General features: G+C 39.1%; 1 protein-coding gene across 1 annotated transcript in view; it reads left to right on the top strand.

The window, feature by feature from the left end:
- The window catches only part of LOC127452902 (neuronal acetylcholine receptor subunit beta-2-like), a 45,505-nt gene that overhangs the window by 28,262 nt on the left and 3,252 nt on the right, over positions 1-13,991 (top strand). The window contains exons 3-5 of the mRNA XM_051718773.1: positions 1,390-1,434; positions 3,025-3,134; positions 4,284-5,418. Of these exons, the coding sequence (XP_051574733.1) occupies positions 1,390-1,434; positions 3,025-3,134; positions 4,284-5,418 (1,290 nt within the window). The remainder of the gene's footprint in view (positions 1-1,389; positions 1,435-3,024; positions 3,135-4,283; positions 5,419-13,991) is intronic.

Below are 13,991 nucleotides of genomic sequence, written 5' to 3'. Positions count from 1 at the left end.
ACTCGTCAAATTTTTATTGTCTTAAATTGCCCCTTTCTCAACTTTTTTGGAGCGTGTTGCAATCATCTGATTTGAAATTACTGTACATTTTCAAAAAACAAAATGTATCTTGCAGAGTATCTTAAACCAATATGGCAGCAGTGACAGAGCCAGAGCATTTAAATGACACCCTCTTGTCTTTTCAACATCTCTTCTCTCTTCAAATTTGGCTAGTCTTCAATGTGTTATTATACATCTTAGCTGAGTAAGTCTTAGCCTTAAAATGGAGTTGTGACATAATGCAGTTAGGCTCAGGGGCAATTTCTCAGCCTCTTTTTCAGCATGTTTTTGTCAACTTGGCAAGAGAAGGAGCTTGTCAGTACACTGTAGGAAGCAAGTATGGACAACAGGAAATAGCCGTCTTTATTCCCACAGGTGCAGATAATTACCCGTGGTTACTAACCAATCATCATTCTATACTCACGCCTCAGCTGTCAGCCAATTACATGCTTCCTTTATGCCTGTAATGCACTGTAAATCAACAGCTCACTTACCTGGGTTGAAAGCTGGAGAAAAGCAGCGTCATTCCTGTGTAATTCGTCTCTGGAGGGCTAGCTTGCCTTGCTTTTTAACATCCTTGATCCATAAAAGAAATATAAAGAACCATTATGCTAAAAAATGTAGCTCTTTGGTCAATAACAAGACATTTTAAACAATCAAATAGTGAACAATGATAAAAAATCTTTAGAATTCATGACACATCAATATCAAACTATATTATATATCATAGTAGTACATATAACATAAACAATACTGTAAGGGGGTTCAGTGGAAAGGAGGAGGCAAGAACCGGCTTGACAACTTAAATAATAATTTAATAAACAACTTAAACAAACACACAACCAAAAACCACACAGTACAGCTGCCTGCAATTCTCTCTCTCTCGAACTGTCGTCCCCGGCCGCCTTTATCCCTCGCGCGCCCCATCAGGCTGATTGGGGACCAGGTGTGTCTCATTCCAGCCTGGCCCCGCCCTCCTCGGCTCTACAAATACTTTTACAGCACATAGTGTATAACTCTTGGTTAATATTCATTTTAATAAATACTAATACATTTTTAACAATAAACATTACGTTAACATTCGTTTTTGCATTATGAACTGTAAAAAGATAATGTTCAATGTTTGTTCATGATACCTAATGTATTTACTAATGTTACCAAATAAAACCTTTTTGTAAAGTGTTACTGATGTATTGCTTTTTTATATATTAATACATTAGTATACGGTGTGCATTCTGTTATATTGTGATTGTGAACATTGCAGTTTGCAGTGCTATTAATCTTATATGATTGAATTTTATTTATTATGCATTTTGGTTGATTTCTCACTTTCTCTGTTTTTGTGTACAGCATGAGCGAGAACAGATCATGACTACTAACGTCTGGCTCACGCAGGTCAGTACATGCTTACATTACCTTCCTTTGCATTAGATTTTTATTAGGACATAATTTAGTCCCTTGAAGTAATTTATCTCATGGGCACTCCAAATGGGACAATTGGTCCCTACAAAGATACCAAAACACACAAACACATACAGTAAACCCACACACACACACACACACAGAGAAATGTAAACCACATTTATAGCATAATTTATTGCATTTATACCCTTGTAATTATCAGTTTGTACTGTAGACTTTTTCAGTTCAAACCAGTCTGGCCATTCACTGTTGACCTTTCCATCAACAAGGTGTTTCCGTCCACAGAACTGCTGTTCACTGGATGGTTTTTTGTTTTTGTCACCATTCAGAGTAAACTCTAGAAACTGTTATGTGTGAAAATCCCAGGAGATCAGCAGTTACAGAAATACTCAAACCAGCCTGTCTGGCACCAACAATCATGCCACGGTCCAAATCACTGAGATCACATTTTTCCCCATTATGATGGTTGTTTGAACATTAACTGAAGCTCCTGACTCGTATCTGCATGATTATATGCACTGCACTGCTGCCACACGATTGGCTGATTAGATATTCGCATGGATGATTGTTGGTGCCAGATGGGCTGGTTTGAGTGTTTCTATAACTGCTAATCTCCTGGGATTTTCACACACAGCAGTCAACAGAATTTACTCAGAATGGTGCCAAAAACAAAAAACATCCAGTGAGTAGCAGTTCTGCAGATGGAAACGCCTTGTTGATAAGAGAAGTCAACAGAGAATGGCCAGACTGGTTCAAACTGACAAAGTCTACGGTAACTCTGATGACCGTTCTACAATTGTGGCGAGAAGAATAGCATCTCAGAATGCGGGTTGGTGCTGTTTTGGTGGCACGAGAGAGACCTACACAATATTAGGCATGTGGTTTTAATGTTGTGACTGATTGGTGTAAATATACAGTACTAAATAATGTCTTAATGAAAATTTAAGAATGTAGAAAGGTGTTTGTGTGGGTCAGGTAATTGAAAATATCATGAGCTCAGTATAAAATCAAAAGTCAAAGGGTTAAGGCTACGTCCCCACCGTGATAGATAAACAAACATGTGCGAGTGTGTTTGTATGTAGTTTCAGAGTAAAGGGCTACAGTGTAATTACATTAATGGTCACAGTCTGGTCAAAACCCAACAGGAAGTGTGTTAAATTACCTTCATTAGAAATTCATCACTCTTTTTGTATGTATTACTGTAAGACCAGCATTAGTAAGGCTTTGACTTTTGACAGCTCTCAGTTGTGGTACAATCACTCAGCATTTATGGGCTCAAGTAATTATTTCTAATTTGCTAATCTGGTTTATTAAGACATTTCAGATAGTAATGAAATGTGACAGACCATTAATACATACACTAAATACACTGATACACAGAGAGCAGTTGTGTGTGTGACGGATGAACATGATCTTAACACCATGTGAAAATTGGTTACACTGCCTGTTCACAGGTCAGTGAGAAGTGATAGCTTTCATAAAATATGGGACATACTGTCGATTTATAGTGTATTTCAGCTGGTCACTCTATCGTCTATCTTCATTCTGATTGGTTGTCTGCAGGAGTGGCAGGACTACCGGCTAATATGGACCCCAGATGAGTTTGATGGCATGAAGAAGGTCCGCCTTCCCTCCAAACATATTTGGTTACCTGATGTTGTTCTTTACAACAAGTAAGTCTCAAAGACCATCCCACGTTTAATCTTCTCAGTCGATCACATATTCTCTCGTTTTCATATCTGATCCTTTCTTTCCATCACCCATTCCTTTCCATCTCTTGTCCACTCTGTCATCTGAGGGTAGATAACATCCCTGCTTATCTATCTTTGTCTCATTAGTGCTGTTCCTGTGTCGCATTACCTGACCTCACTGTAAATAAAGCATGTTCCTCCTCTCTCACTCTCATGTCACCTAGTGGAAGAAGTTCTAACTTCAACCTAATTAACACCACCCTCCCTCATGTGTTTGTCTTTATTTATCATTGTTAAACCCTAGGCACACATATACCCACATGCACACAAACAGGCCCTAAATCAGGTTAGGAAAATGTTCTTAGTTATCATTCACTGAATCAACCAGAGTGGTTACTGAATTAATATCTAACTCAATTACTAAGCTGCAAATCATCATAACTGTCATTTATGTCTGACTTAAAATGAACCGATAACTATTACTGTGTTCTGTGCGTTTAAACAACTTTAATTAGTATAATTACTGAATGGTTGTTAATATAACAATTGTATTGTTTTGGGGGGGGGGAAGGTATTTAAATAAAGCAATATTAAAACAAATTGTACATCCAATGTTTCCATCACAGTATATGTTGATTGGCCAACACATTGGAAATCAGCCAGTTGTCGGTATTGGTCAAATCTATTAACAGTTGACCTATACTATTTTCTTCTATTTTCATGATATTTCCTGTATTATATGCCAAACAAATGTGATGTGTCTGTATCATATGCCTGAACTATTAAGAGCCAGAATCACAACCATACATGTTCTGTATATTAAAGGGTTAGTTAACCCAAAAATGTAAATTCTGTCAACAAGTGCTGTATGACTTGTTTCTTCCATGGAACACAAAAGAAGTTAGGCAGAATGTTAGAGACTGACAGCCTCAGTCACCATTCACTTGGATTGTAAGGAAAAAGATGCAATAAAAGTGACTGATGTTAACGTTCTGCCTAACATCTCCTTCTGTGTTCCATGGAAGAAAGAAATACAGGTTTTTAACAGTAGAGTAAGTAAATGATGACAGAATTTTCATGTACATTAATGTAGAAATCAGTTCATAACCCCTCTGTTTTCTTCCTAATCAGTGCTGATGGCATGTACGAGGTCTCCTTCTATTCCAACGCTGTCGTCTCCTATGATGGCAGTGTCTTCTGGTTGCCACCAGCGATCTATAAGAGTGCCTGTAAAATCGAGGTGAAGCACTTCCCATTCGACCAGCAGAACTGCACACTAAGCTTCCGCTCATGGACATATGACCGCACAGAAGTAGACCTGGTTCTGCGAGCAGATGTAGCCAGCATGGATGACTTCACACCCAGCGGAGAGTGGGACATCATCGCTCTGCCCGGCCGTCGGAACGAGAACCCCTCCGACCCAACCTACGTAGACATCACTTACGACTTCATCATCCGTCGCAAACCTCTCTTCTACACCATCAATCTCATCATTCCTTGTGTCCTCATCACCTCGCTGGCCATCCTGGTGTTCTACCTGCCTTCGGACTGTGGGGAAAAGATGACTCTGTGTATCTCGGTCCTTCTTGCCCTTACTGTGTTCCTGCTTCTGATCTCCAAGATTGTGCCACCCACATCTCTGGATGTTCCTCTGGTTGGGAAGTATCTGATGTTCACCATGGTACTGGTGACATTCTCCATTGTGACGAGTGTTTGCGTGCTGAACGTGCATCATCGGTCACCCACCACACACACCATGCCACCATGGGTAAAGCTTGTGTTCCTCAACAAGCTCCCTGCTTTGCTCTTCATGCGGCAGCCACGCAACAGCAGTGAAAGGCAGCGTTTACGCCAACGACGATGTGCCAATGAACAGCAGGACGGTGGGCGAGGGGGTCTGGCTGCCGGGCTTATGGCAGGGCTGAGCCTGAGCGGCTCCATGTCTGGGAGCAAAGAGAACAATGAGGCGTGCACTTGCTATGTGAACCGAGCCTCAGTGAAACAGTTTGGGGCAGAGCTGGGTGGAAGTGGAGGGGAAGGAGGGGGGTCAAAAGATGGACTAAACGGGTTAAGGGAAGGGGGAAGAGATGCCAGAGAAGGAGGTTCGAATACATTACAGAGTTCTGCTCTGCCTCGTGGGAAGCAGCAGCCCCCTACTGTCCTCACGCAGGCTTTGCTGGCCCAGGCCTGCCCAGGGTTCGAGGAGGCTGTAGACGGAGTCCGCTTCATTGCAAACCACATGAAGAGTGAGGACGATGACCGTAGTGTGAGTCATGCTCTTTCATAATGTCAAGTCTACACATACTGAATGTGCATATGAATGTTTTCATGTTAGCAATAATTGCAAAGATACACATGTAGCCTTCTATCATTGATAGCAGTATGAATTAGTATATTGTTTTGTGGCTTTTAGTCCATATCTATTAGCTCTGAAGCCATCTATAGGCTAGTGTATTCCTACAAACTGACTATAATAACATTTAATAGATATATGCATTAACAAATGTACACTGTTTCTTTTCTGGGAAAACTGACCAAATATATTGATACTACAATCAATATTTGATACTACACAGATTTTTGTCCAATCAAATTCCCTTTAGTATGAGATTCTCCCTCCCCTAATCCCACCAGCATCTGACAAGCAAATCATGTGCTCCAAATAGGCTAGCATACAGTATATACTGCAGAAATAGCAAGAGTTGTAAGGTTGTAGGCTTGTGCGAATTTAGACATGGTTCATGGCTGTGACTTTTGACTAGGTTATTGGCTATTTAAAAAAGGGATGAGCCCTTCGATATGTCCCGCAGTATGTCCATGTTTCAATAGGAAATATGTAAACAGAAAACTGCGCTAGTGAACTAGTTTCATAGGGTCTTTAAATGACAGATTATTGCCAGTGACAATGCCCCCGAACAAGCTTAGTATGGAGACTCAAACTAGAAATGTGTTAAAACATTTAGTGTCATTCAAACTAGGGGTGGGCGATATGACCAAAATCTTATATCACGATATCACTAATTTTATATCACAATAACGATATATTTCACAATATATTAAAATTTTTCAAAAAATAAAACAAATAATTTTTTATTTTTTTTTAAATTTGGTTATATATTAAATAACCATATTGTAATGCCTATTTTTGAAAAATCTGGTCATTGAATGAAATACTTTATAACTGAAAACTACTTCCTCTTAATAAATTTATCTTTATTTGGAACTTGACAAACATAGTCAGAGTAAAAAATAAATAAATAAATAAACATTGGTGGTATTCAAAAAGTGGTAATCAACTTTACAATGCTACATTTCACATTTCAGTCTGATGTTGTTGAATAGTATTATTATTATAAAACATTTCATTAGGCTCTTAATAGTTTAAGTCATCTCTGTAGCAAAGACGGTTTGTTTTCTAATATCTAACATCATTCTAACTGAATATTATTAAGTGAATCTGAATAGAATTAAGAAAAATCTGCATGACAGAGGACACATAAATGTTTGTGCATGACACATTGTTTTAGCTGTTTTCCTCATCAGTGTTGGTTAGAATATCAGACTCTGTCACTGTTTGAGATGTATGACTTCCTCTATAGTGCTTTAAGGTAAAAAACTCAAAACTCAGAAGAATTCAATGGGTCACGTATGTTTTGAAGTTTGTGCCGCGACAGAGAGAAACCGGGTTGAGTAGCGCAGGTGTCTGTGGAGCCCAATTTGGAAGCCTGCTGGACTCACGGGCACTTTCATGCTTCAGAGATAGTGTGCACGAAAATCCTGTGAAACAGAGCTGCGTGTGTCTGATGAGAAGCATATTTAGAATGCAAGATTAATGGCATTGAATTTGCTATGGCAGGACGAAATTTAGCTTGGGCGGCTGCCGAAAAATGGTCAGTACCTGAAAAACCCTGTTTCTTCAGTTCTCTCAGTCTCACATAAAGCCATTCCGCCTTCCTCTTCCACTTCTCTGACAGAATGTGTACCGTATACATGTTGTGTGAATAGAATGAGGTGCACATTTCTTGCCACACGGTGGCGGTTTTGTGTAACCACGATACAGACGATAATCCAAAATGTATACCAGTTGCCAAATTTCTACCGGTTGTATATTGGCCACCCCTAATTCAAACCAAAAGACTTGATTCAGTGCTTCTAAAATGCAACATATATTACTTCAGACAACATCCACTTTAATCAAGTCATATTTATTTGTATAGCACTTTTCACAACACACATCCTTTCAAAGCTGCTTTACAGGAAAACATGCATTAACTAAAAATGAAACTGTAATATCTATAAAGTCTTAGAGTAATCATTGTGTAGTTTGATTAAATATGATTGTAAATTGTGTATAAAAATGTAATTATTAAATAATAATTGTATTTAGAACCCCTGTGAGCAAGCTGAAGGCGACTGTGGCAAGGAACACAAAACTCCATAAGATGTTGGTTAATGGAGAAAAATAACCTTGGGAGAAACCAGGCTCACTGTGGGGGCCAGTTCCCCTCTGGCTAAACAACATGAATATAATGCCAATATTAGTTATTTGTGTGCAGTGCACGTCATGGTTTAAAATGTGTAAATTAAGTAAGCGTTAAGGTCCAGTGTTCAAAAAAAGACTTTTTATGAACTTTAAGATTAATGACTAATGTCTTTGAAGTCCTGGATTAACTGCAGAAGTTCACATAGATGCATTGTCCTTTGTTAGTTGGCTGATGAAGGCTTTTGATGGCAATTAAATGATAGTCTATGTATTCCATTTCAAGAGTGTAGTCCATCAATAGACAAAGGTAATGCAGGCAGAGATCAATGAGGTGCATCGCAGTTTAACCAGCAGGTCATTTAGGTGAGGTTCGGTGGGGTCCATCCTAAATCCAAGGTTCAGGCAGTGGCATATGAAGTATCCGATGTCTTACAGTTGGAGTTGGCACTAGTTCATCCTCTGAAGTCAAAAGACTTAGCACCGGCTGTAGTTTGTCATCATCACTCAGCGACACGTAGCAGTGGAGTCCTGGCTCTGGTAATATACGAATCCCGTGGTTGAGACATGGAAACAAGTAGAATAATATTGGGTGTAGATGCCATTCCATTTTATGCAAAATGATAGATCATGATAGATGTTTCTGGTTCCGGCAGACCTAACTAAAGCTGCCTAATTGTGAGCTGAAGGATGAATTAGGTTTATGCCTGGATAAATAGATGAGTCTTTAGTCTAGACTTAAACTGAGTGAGTGTGTCTGCATCCCGAACAGTGTTAGGGAGACTATTCCATAGTTTAGGAGCCAATATGAAAAGGATCTACCTCCTTTTGTGGATTTTGATATTCTTGGAATTATTAACAAGCCAGAATTTTGTGATCGTAATAAATGTGATGGAATATAGCGTGTCAGAAGGTCACTTTAGTACTGTGGAGCTAAACCATTCAAAACTTTGTACGTAGTTAACAGAATTTTTAAATTAATACTAAATTTAACAGGTAGCCAATGTAACGATGATAAAATGGGGCTAATATGATCATATTTCTTGGTTCTAGTCAGCACTCTGGCTGCTGCATTTTGTAGGGCTTTACTGGTTGTTTAGATCAGTGTTACTATCAGAAATAATTAATGATTATTTCTTTAGTTATTAAGTCATATTTAAATTAAATAATAGAATCTAACTCATTAAAACTTCATATGGGGCTCCAGTAAATGTAGTGTGCTACGTTTAGGAGCGGGTTTGGTTATTAGCAATAATTAATAATTATCAAAGATAATTATAAATTATTAAAATCAATAGAACATTGATTTGAATCAATGTTAGCTTTTTTTAATCCTTTAAATCAACAATTATCAAAGATAATCGTCAATTGTTAACATCGATGAAACATTAATTAAAATGAACACTAGCTTATTGATCCTTCAAGTTCAACAATCATCAAAGATAATTATCAATTATCAAAAATCAATAGAATATTAATAAGGATTAACATTGACGGGGCACCACCCTGGAATCAGGGACTAATAACCAGATAGTATAACAGTCTCAATATTAGATTGTTCTCTTAGGAAAATCGACATCGATTTTCAAAAAAAAAACAATGAAGGCTTGAATCCGAGCACTGACATCCCCTGTCAGCATCTGACACAGGTGTATGCAAAACAAACCAAAACACTTTGAAATATAACAAAGTTTATTTATGCAGTAATATAAATTAATAATTAATACAATGCAGTCAATAAACTTCCGACTTACAACTACAACTAAACAGTGATATGATTAGATATGGTAACCAAAATAATCCTATAACACATGAGAAAGGTGTGTGTGTGAGAGAGAGAGTGTGTGTGTGTGTAAGGAGGGATGCACACAAAATGGCGGACGTGACTCTCATGGAGAGTATGTCACGCGAGATTTCCGGCCAGAGAATATGGCCGCGAATGTGGGTGGAGAGAAACCGGTCAATGGCGTCTACTAGTTTACCGCGTGTCTCCGCTTGTACGATAACTTAGGGACAAAGCTGAGCTTTATCACGAAGTTATCTACTAGCCAAAAGTGTGCGCGAGAATGTTTGTGAGGGGTTGCGCGTGTGTGTGTGTGTGTGTGTGTGTGTGTGTGTGGTTAGCACGAGAGAGAGAGAGAATTAAGTGATGGTCCCAAAGCCGGTTTCGCAATCGTGGGAGAGAAAGCAGCTGTTAGTTTATCACTCAGAGACACAGTGGACGGCTCGTAAACTGTCCCGTGGTCTTTGATTCTTTAATGGATAATCTCAGTGTGCTGGTCTCACCCACGATGGCGGAAATACACAACAGTCCAATGTGGTTGGACTACAACACAGGAGATCTCATTCATGATAACCGTACATTAAAGTAATACCTTGAGTATTATTATTAGCAATGAGCGGACTCAGCGGTCTGTAAACTGTGCAAGCAATAACCTTGAAACACAAGATTAACACACTAGAATATTCTATCTCTGCCCAGACGTAAACCTCTTACTTGAATCGCATGAGGATGCACCTAGAATGTGTGTTCATCCGTCCATTAACTCCGACTCGATTCCTCGAGGCTCGGGTGATGACGGGAGGCCGTTTCCTCGCTCTGTCGGCGGGCGGTACGGCTGCTGATTCTCGGCGGGCTGGCGGAGAAATCAGCGACGTTGACTTGATTGAAGATGGAAGAGAAATCTTTTCTCTCTTCACTTCTGCAGGCAAACGGATGAAGATGCGGATTGCTCAGCGGTCTCCTTCAGATCCGTTAGAGTGTTTGGTGGAACACAGAGTAATCTCAACTCGTCCAGCGAGATGGAGATTGTATGGCCACAGTTTCAAGTTGGATGTTACTTCATTGTGCCACGAGGTTACACCTGAGAGCAGCGATGAGCTGTGTCTACGCATGGCGAGCAAAGTTGCTGGAAGCAAATCCCGGAAGCATTTCAGAGGTATTTCTACTCCTGATGACATCATGGTTGAGGGGCGTTCTGTCGTGTGCCTCATCCAATAGGAGCTGAGAGTTCGATCCTTTAGTGAGCAAGGCTTCATGGGATTTGTAGTCTGTTTTGGACTCCTATTGTTTGATTTTGGTGCGGTTTTTATCAGTAAGATTTATGAGTGTGTGGTCAGGCTTTTACAATTGTTGGGCCTGCCTTTGTCTTCTATCTGAATACATGTGGCCCAACAATTTTGAACCAATTGAAGTTTATTTATTGAACTTGTTGGACATCCTCCCAGTAATATATTTCAATAATCTAGACTTGAGGTCATGAACACATGAATTCGTTTTTCTGCATCAGCAACAGAGAGCATGTGTCGTAATTTAGCAATATTTCTTAGGTGGAAGAATGCTGTTCTACAAACATTGGAAATTAGATTTTCAAAGGACAGATTGGTATCAAATATACCACCTAAGTTCTTTGCTGTAGAAGACGATGAAACAGTACATCCATCGAGAGTCAAATTATATTTTAGTGGCTTATTTTTAGAGGTTGAAGAAACTCTCTCCATCCATACTGCCATTTTCAAACATTTTCCAAAAGTTGCTCATCCACACTGAAACTTCTGAAAATGCTAAATACCCTCACTGCACATGCTGGAAAAAAAAAGAAAAAAAAAAGAAGCCTGGTTAGAAACACGATTGGCCTTGTGTTCCTCTGGAATTCAGCAATTACGAGTAAGCTTCCTGTCACCTTTGAAGGAATGAAATGTGAAGATTGTAGAGAGTAACATATATCTTTAACAATGCTATCAAATTTGAAAGCAGGCACAACAACACCGCTTCAACATGTGCCACCATCTTGAGTGTTTTTGATTGAATTCATCATATAACTGCATCACATGACAACAAATACATCATAGTTTTCTAATAACTCCGTTTTCTCAGTCCACACTACAATGCGAATACAGCATTTTCAAATGGATCCACTTGGGAGAGCAGTTTTTGAAAAGCTCAGTTTTTGCTGGACAAAAACTTTGTCTCAGTGTGGATGGAAGGACATAAATATGTTTTTTCAAATTTATCCAGATTAATGTGGATGTAGTCTCATTAATCTGGACTAATATGGTCACTTTGATGTTCTCCAAGTGTTTGCATGCTGAACGTGCATCATCGGTCACCCACCACACACACCATTCCAACATGGTTAAAGCTTGTGTTCCTCAACAAGCTCCCTGCTTTGCTCTGCATGCGACAGCCACGCAACAGCAGCGAAAGGCAGCGTTTGCACCAGCATCAACGTACCAGTGAACAGCAGGAAGGTGGGTGAGGGGTCTGGCTGTCAGGCAACCCACACTACCATGACTCCAAACCCCTAACTCAAAACTTTCCAAACCCCTAACTCAAAACTTTCAAAACACATTCATTTTGAGCTCAGTGAAAGCTTACACACGTTCCAACAGACAAATTCAGATCAATATGCAGCTATACACTTGTGGTTTAGGAATAATTTCTGATGTGGAGGCTTTGACAGGCAGTCCTAAAGCATTAAAAAGAGATGTGGTCTTTAGCCAAAGCACAGCTACCCATCAGCACTACACTCACTGTTGGCATTTAAATGGCTTACAGTCCCATTCTGTCAAACACTGTCTGAGTCTCAGCATTACTCACATATGAGACTAGCAATCCTGCTGGATGATCCTAGAGGTGGTGTTTGTAGAGGGTTGTGCATTTTAGAAGCCAAGTGATCTATTTCTAGACAGTCTAGTTGATCATGTTTTATGCGTTTTAGGCCTATTGCTGAATATATTTTGAAATTGAACAAGGTACTTATGTTCTACCTTAAATGTGTCAGAAATGTTTGTTGTGATAGAGTAAATGAACACACAAAATTCCTAATTCATAGTAGATTCTTTGAAGTGTCTGACTTATATCAGTAGTACTAGTGGATATAAAATAATTTTGGAAAGTAGACATGGCTATAATGCTATACTCATTTAAAAGATTTCTTATTGTATAAGCAAGACAATAAGAAATATATTTTAAAATTCATTTGTCACACTGCAGGACCATTTAAAATAAACTAGTGAAGGCAAAAAGTTGTTTAAAAATAATGAAAACCTAAAAGAATGGTGACCAGTTACAGGATTAAGACACTTTCCCTTACATATTCATGTACATTTTTACATTAAAACTTAAAAAAAAAAAAGAGAGAGAGAGAGATCTATGTACACATTGTAAGTCAACTGCATGTTACGTTTGGGCAACCAGTGTATAAAACATTGCATGAATATGTGTTTGTTTCCTATAAATATACAAGGACAGTGTCATTTTCATATTTAATTCATACAATTTGTATTTATACGCATTTTATCTTTGAAATGAGCCATTTTTGTAGCTGTATGAAACTGATATAGTATAACAAACAAGTAAATATAATGATAAACACTGCACCTAGGTAGTGAATGTTATTTTCACCACTTGTTAAACAAGCAGACATTATCTTTTATTGTTGTTTCATAAGAACAGTCAACTGTATATAAAGTGGGCTTGAGCAATTGGTTTCTTCTTAAAAGCATGAATACAGACAGCATGGGGTAAAATTAACAATGCTCAGTAACTCTGTCAATCATCTCGACCAGCACACAATTTCATCCCCATGGTAACAAGGCATCTCCAAGCCAGCTCCCTTGCAGCCTTTGCCGTGGTTACGGTTCAAGTCCCCTGTGTCTCACCTCATCAGAGCAGTGTGGCGGAATGAAGTCTCTGTTCACATTAACCTTTTCCCTCACCCTGTTCTCTCCTCACTTCTCTCTCTATCCCTCACTCACACCCACACATTCACTCCCAATTTCCCATCTTCCGACTACCACTCACTCTGTTTTACGTCAACCTAACATTTCAGATCTGACTCATCTGTGTCCTGAGCTCCCTCTTAAATCTCTCCTTTTTTTTTTTTTTTGACATTTGCCCTTTTAAACTTCGGCTACATTCACACAGCAGCAGAATATGGTTGTCAGTCCAGCTTTAGGGTGCTAAATATGGCTACGTTCACATGTTGGTTAAAAACAACTGATTCAGTGAATTCAATGGACTGCATTGGATTCGACTGACAATCGCATTTTATAACCGAATTGACTCAATTACATTTTCAAGACTCATTACTGTGCTGTGAGTTGGCAAGTTTGGTAAACCTGTGCTGTGTGAACAGCACTTTGCTGCACTACACTCGGATGTATTGCATGTTTTCATGTGGGAGATTAAATGGAGGTATAAGCTTTTTTAGGTTGTTGTGTTATGTAAAACGTAGCTTGTGACTTAGAAAAACACATCTTGAGATCACTGCATTCAGAATTGTGCTCCATCCAGCTGTGTTTAAACTCAAAAATACGTTCTCATCTTGTGTAGTCGCCAGTGTCAGGCAAACCTG

This window comes from Myxocyprinus asiaticus, chromosome 15 (genome assembly GCF_019703515.2).
Source record: "Myxocyprinus asiaticus isolate MX2 ecotype Aquarium Trade chromosome 15, UBuf_Myxa_2, whole genome shotgun sequence".
In the NCBI taxonomy this organism is placed as follows: Eukaryota; Metazoa; Chordata; class Actinopteri; order Cypriniformes; family Catostomidae; genus Myxocyprinus; species Myxocyprinus asiaticus.
Note: the sequence above shows the minus strand (reverse complement) of the source record. Positions and strands in the feature narration are given on the sequence as shown.